Source organism: Panulirus ornatus, chromosome 46 (genome assembly GCF_036320965.1).
Source record: "Panulirus ornatus isolate Po-2019 chromosome 46, ASM3632096v1, whole genome shotgun sequence".
Lineage (NCBI taxonomy): Eukaryota > Metazoa > Arthropoda > Malacostraca > Decapoda > Palinuridae > Panulirus > Panulirus ornatus.
This window is the reverse complement of record NC_092269.1, coordinates 40,539,362-40,545,184: the sequence shown is the minus strand read 5'-3', so window position 1 is coordinate 40,545,184 and position 5,823 is coordinate 40,539,362. Positions and strand designations below refer to the sequence as shown.

At 51.9% G+C, this 5,823-nt stretch overlaps 1 protein-coding gene across 1 annotated transcript; it reads right to left on the bottom strand.

Moving 5' to 3' along the window:
• Window positions 1–324: 324 nt before the first annotated feature.
• LOC139763293 (zeta-sarcoglycan-like) lies at window positions 325–5,823 on the bottom strand. Its single transcript, XM_071689260.1, has 8 exons — window positions 5,682–5,823; window positions 4,230–4,435; window positions 3,022–3,093; window positions 2,335–2,506; window positions 2,002–2,121; window positions 1,493–1,565; window positions 1,116–1,342; window positions 325–511 (listed from the first exon to the last, which is right to left on the bottom strand). Exons 1-8 carry the CDS (start codon window positions 5,728–5,730, stop codon window positions 384–386), a joined length of 1,047 nt encoding a protein of 348 aa, XP_071545361.1. The 5' UTR covers window positions 5,731–5,823; the 3' UTR covers window positions 325–383.

The window sequence follows — 5,823 nt, the reverse complement described above, 5'->3', positions numbered from 1 at the left end:
TCACAGCTGCACACCAGTATAGTGGCCCCACAGCTGCACACCAGTATAGTGGCCCCACAGCTGCACACCAGTATAGTGGCCTCACAGTAGGCCTCACAGCTGCACACCAGTATAGTGGCCTCACAGCTGCACACCAGTATAGTGGCCCCACAGCTGCACACCAGTATAGTGGCCTCACAGCTGCACACCAGTATAGTGGCCTCACAGCTGCACACCAGTATAGTGGCCTCACAGCTGCACACCAGTATAGTGGCCTCACAGCTGCACACCAGTATAGTGGCCCCACAGCTGCACACCAGTATAGTGGCCTCACAGCTGCACACCGGTCCAGGTGACTCATGGACCAGTACTGGCCTTGTACAATCAACATTTTTCCCTCAGTCTCAAACGTTATTACAGATGTGTACCTGGAACACCTGCACAGGTGGCGGGGTCTGGGCCGGGGACGGGGGTCCTGGAAGAGGGGTTGTGGAGGCCTCCAAGATGGTGTCAGGTGGCGGGACTTGCGTCTCTGGAAGTTAAAAACTATACATGAGGGGACGACACTGCCCCAGCCTCACAATGTTCATAGAAAACATCGTATGATAGTGAGCTGAATTGCTGTATGATGTGTGTGAATGGTTGGAAATATACTAGTGACTGAATAAATCCTCTGAGACACTAGACCGAGTTAACTTGAAATCAAAGAGCCAAGTTTTCTGGTGTGAATTAATGGCTTATTTGTCAGCATACGTCTGAGTAGTTCATTTTAGTTACTATCAGAGTTAAGGTAACGTAGCTGTGTCGTGAAGACCTCCTTAACTCGGGGTCATGAGGAAGGCCTCGCCCTCTGGTTCCTTAACAGTTAAACAAAAGAACAACAATTATGGTCTGTTTCTGGGGATGGTCTGGGATGCACAGCAGAGCAAGACGTCTCTCAAAACGTGTGGCTGAAGGATAGGGGCAGATCATGCCAACAGTGACTGATTAGGAACGTGCAGTGATGAGGAGAGTTGTCGTTCAGGAATTATGGACCCGATCATTCAAGAGTGATAAAGAATGATAAATGTGGATAAAGAATGACACGGGAGGGAGAGTCAGGCACAGCCAACACTGGCCAGGGAGGGAATACCCACCTGGAGGAGTGACGGTGGGGCGGGTCGTCTCCTGTGGGGCCTCCTGCCGCGGCCTGTGCTCCGACAGCTTAGGCATGAATATATTGGGGTTGTCGAACCTGATGGCGCCCTGAACAGCCACCAGGGATGTGTCCTTCAAGGAGGTGGCTAAAATATCTCCGTCGCGAGCTTCGACACTGATGTCCTGCGGGGCCTGAACCTTCACGTTCCTAGTGACGCTCTCTAGCCTGAGGAAGGCAACGGAGGCAAACAGTAGAGAAAAATACCTTGCAGGACTAATATGCTTGATGGACTTTTATTTTTTTCCAGGAAAGTCATAACTAAGAACAAATGTGAATATGTCACGCTTCCCATCACCAAAGACATGTGTCACGCACTTGAATTCATGGACGCCTTGGGAGAAGATGTGGGGTGTCTGCATGGTGGCCTGGAACTCTGCACCTTCCGACCCTGCAACACAGGAGAACTGACTCAGTCTCCATATTGTCAGTGGGTGTTTAAGATGGCAAGTGGCAGCACCGGAGACCATGTGGGTTTATGGCTCATGTGTGATCCTCCGCCCGGTGTTCGTGTGTGTGTTGTGTGTGGTGTGTTTATATGAATGTTTAGCTGTTAGTACATATTGCCAGGCTGGTTGGGTGAACTGCCCACATGATGGTTAGTGATGTCGACTGGTTACCTGTGAACTACGATATGTACCAGTGTATCCTCTTATCATTGCTTTTGTCTGATTCATTACCACCACATCACTGTAGCCATATCTTTATATCATTAATCACCAGCAGGTCGTTGTATCCTAGTATGGATGCAGTCAACGACCAGTTTGTCAGTGCGTCTCTTGCCAGTCCAGCCAGACCACACATGCTCAGTACAGTCACTCACTCACCTGTTACAGTCAGTTTCTTAGCACCGACCCTGGTGCCCTCCGGGGAGGTCTCATACAGGAGTCCCTTGTGTTCCCCGCGCACCGTGAACTTCTGCGCCCCGGTCACCACCTTGTCAACATCTGCGCAGACCTCCCGGAAACGACGCAGATCACGTCGAAGGAGAGACGGAGAGGTGTCAGTGATTCAACGTTCACACAGCTCCCACCAGGTGTATGACGCATAGTGTTGGCAGGTCAGGTTATCAGCAATAACTGTAACTATCATGAAAACATTGTTACAGACACCGAGTGTGATGACTTCACTGGTGTCAGCAGAGGGTCGGGAGCGCTTACTGAGGTGCAGGAAAGATTTGAGGTTGTGGTAGGGAGGTTCAGCGGTGGTGGTGGTGGTGTTATCGAAGGCATCCCATGACGGCAGGAAGGGCACCGTCAGCACCGTCAGGTTGTGGTAGCCGCTCACCTCCAGGGCCTTGTCTCGCCGCCCCAGGAGCTGGGCGGCCGACACCTGCGCGTGGGGAGAGGATCAGAAGCCTGGCACCGCTGTCTCGCAAGTGTATAGTGTTCATACCACAGGACTTACCCTGTCTGCATTCTTGTGTACCTGCCACTCCCACCGTGTAGATGAACCTCACTCATGTGCCTATCCAAAGCGTGTAAATATCCAGCCCAATCTTGATCTTAACATCTTTTATAATCAGGTAACTTGCTACTATCATGACCTCCCACTTCTGTGGTAACCGTAATACCTTAACTGTGTATTTTCCGCCGTATGGCTGCCTCCTGTGAGTAAATCGTTATGTACTTATAATCAAAACAGTGATACATGTATCTGTAAGTAAAGGTAAGACGGTGTATACACAGGTGGCTATACATATAGTCTTAGTTGTAGTACATTCATAGCTATAATGATATACATGTTAGAGTATAGAGACATAAACACTGATGTAGATACATTTAGGTATGACGTCAACAACAGTAGACTGGTGGTTAACCCAGCACACTAGCGAGAGAGGCACCTACCTTACCCAGTAGCTCCGTACCTCCCTCCATCTCGACGCCCCCGACCAGCACGTGCAGTGGCCCCATCCCGTCCTGTGGGCGACAAAGGGCGCGTTACTACTGACGAAGGGACAGCAAAGCCCAGTTACTGCACCATTAAGACACGTCCCTCACCACACGTCTGTGACTGTCCTTCGCCGTAACTCATAGTTGATGAATTAAATCATTACTGTCCTTTACTGCTTACCACTGTACACTCCTCACAACTCGCCAATTTCTCCTCATCCCCGGCTTACAACTTACCCTTTACTACCTGGGGACTATAGAGAACTTGCAAAGGACATATGAAGTGAGTGTAGAAAAGTAAGTGAAAGTATAAGTGTACTTAATGCATAGTCACCAGATTACGGGAGGGTCACGTGGCTCAAAATGAAAAATATAATTGACAGTAGATGAATTGAAGGAAGATCTGTGTTTATATATTCCTGGTTCAGCCTTCATCGAGGTAGAGAGCCAGACATGAATGTGTGTAGGACTGTGAACGTCAGGCCTCGGCTGCTGGTAACTGTTGTATTTTTACTCCATCCTGTTTCTCGTGTATTTCCTCTGGTACTTCTAAGAGGAAAATGGCTGTGTAATTCATTGGGTCAGTATCATGTAGTCTTGGCTTCGGTATGTGTTACCCAGGCTTCCTTATGTCTCGGGGCAAAGTCTCTTGTGTTAAGCAGGTCGAGGAGGTAGCGAGTGAGGGGCCTTTCGTGGTGACATGTTGATCCGTTCTTGTCTGTCTGGCTCTGTCCTGGGGACGTACGTGCTCTTGGGTATTGGGTTGGATGTGTGCAGGTCTAACATGCCAGTTCCCGCTGAGAGGCAGGAGTCGGTGGGGAGCCGTTGTGTGGTCTGGTATGGGATGTCACTTGTCCTGTTCTCAATCAACCACCAGAACTTCCTTTTTCTTTCGTTGTTAATTTTGGATCCGGTCTTCCATGTGGTCATAACTCGGCACGCAGTAATTTGGTCCTCATCTATATTGTTATTGTTGACTGTTGCTGCCTCGAGGGTTCCCCTGGGGTCGTCCATCTCCCAGCTAAACTGGTGTTGGTTGTATTTTAGTGGCAGATTGCTCCTCGTATTACCCCACCATGTCAACCCCTCACGTAGCACACCATTCCTCTCTCACCTCACTCTACTCATCACCCACCCCCTCGCTACAGCACAGTAATACTCACCACATTGAAGTAGACAGTCTTGAGGATCCAGAGTGTGAGGGAGAGGTTGATGATGCACAGTGCCAGTAGTGCCACCAGCAGAGTGTACAGACACCGACGTCTCCAGCCGGAAGTGGCCACCCGCATCCCATGGCCGCCCACCACGATGGTAGCCGACCCAGAGTCACCTCCCCAGTCCACCTGCGGCCGGTATCCCTGCACCACACCTGCTGGCCACCACCACACCTGTTAGTCTGTCCCCCAGCACCACCCCTGTTAGTCCCCCTGCACCAAACCTGTTAGTCTGTGCCCCAGCACCACACCTGCTGGCCACCACCACACCTGTCAACTCGCACCCCTTCACCACACTTGTTATTTAGTACCCTTGGACCACACTTGTTGGTACCCCTGCGCTACACTCTTAAGCCACCACACTCTTGAATTGGTACCTCTGTGCCACACCTGTCAGTCCCACCAGTTGGCAGGTTTGGTGCTGGTGATACGCCATCAACACGTGTTGCTTGGCACACGTGTCACTATGACGCGAGGGTGACACGGTTGTAGTGTGGCACACTTCTCCCGAGGACCAGGAAAGAAATGTATAGATAAAACAATGATGTATTTTAAGCCTCTCTCTCTCTCTCTCTCTCTCTCTCTCTCTCTCTCTCTCTCTCTCTCTCTCTCTCTCTCTCTCTGAGGCACTTGGTCTGAAGACGACAGACACTTCTACCTCGTATTTTGTGATGACAGTTTGCTGACCCATGAAAACCATTGGCAGCAACGAGGTCGGTTGTCACCCCACACCACAGGTCACGTGTCGTGTGTGTGTGTGTAGTCGTGCGACACTACAGGTCGTGCTGATGTCGTCTGGTGACAACATGGGTCGTGCTGGTGTCGGTTTTATGTCCAGGAAAAGGTTTATCTCCTCTCTCTCTCTCTCCTGCTCCCCTCCCTCGCTCTGGTTTATTATGAGGAACATAGAGCAGGGCGGTGGGGGCCGCCCCGTGGTGTGGTGGGCTGAGCCTGGCAGGAGAACACTGCCCTGAGGAAGGGGGGGCGAGGGTGGTTGTCCTGCACCAGTGGTGGCAGTGAGGATGGCAGCAGCGGGAGGGCGGGCCAGGTGAGGGCGGCAGTTGTGTTGGAGGGGCGCCAACCCCCAGGCTGCAGTGGGACGAGGGGTTGATGGTCTCCTTGGGAGCCAGCCAACACCTACACCACACACATCACCACCACCACACCTCACCACCAACACGCCTCCACCTTCACACCTCACCACCACCATCACCACCAGCACCTAACCACCTCCACACCACCACCTAACCACCACCACGACACCTCACCACCATCAGTGACACAGTTATCAGTAGCAGCAGTGTCACCACTGGCAACACCACCACTACCACTACCACCAGGACCACCGTGACCAGCACCACCCACCTGCACTACCCACCTGCACCCACTTGCACTACCCACCTACGAGTCTGGTGCCGACGCCGACGTGGTTATCGTTGGCCAGCATCATGGTGGTGAGGTTCCTCGCTGTGCGGTTTTGTCAGTAAGCACCCCGCCGCCCTCTCCTGCCAACTGACTACCACCACGACGCACTACTGCCCCG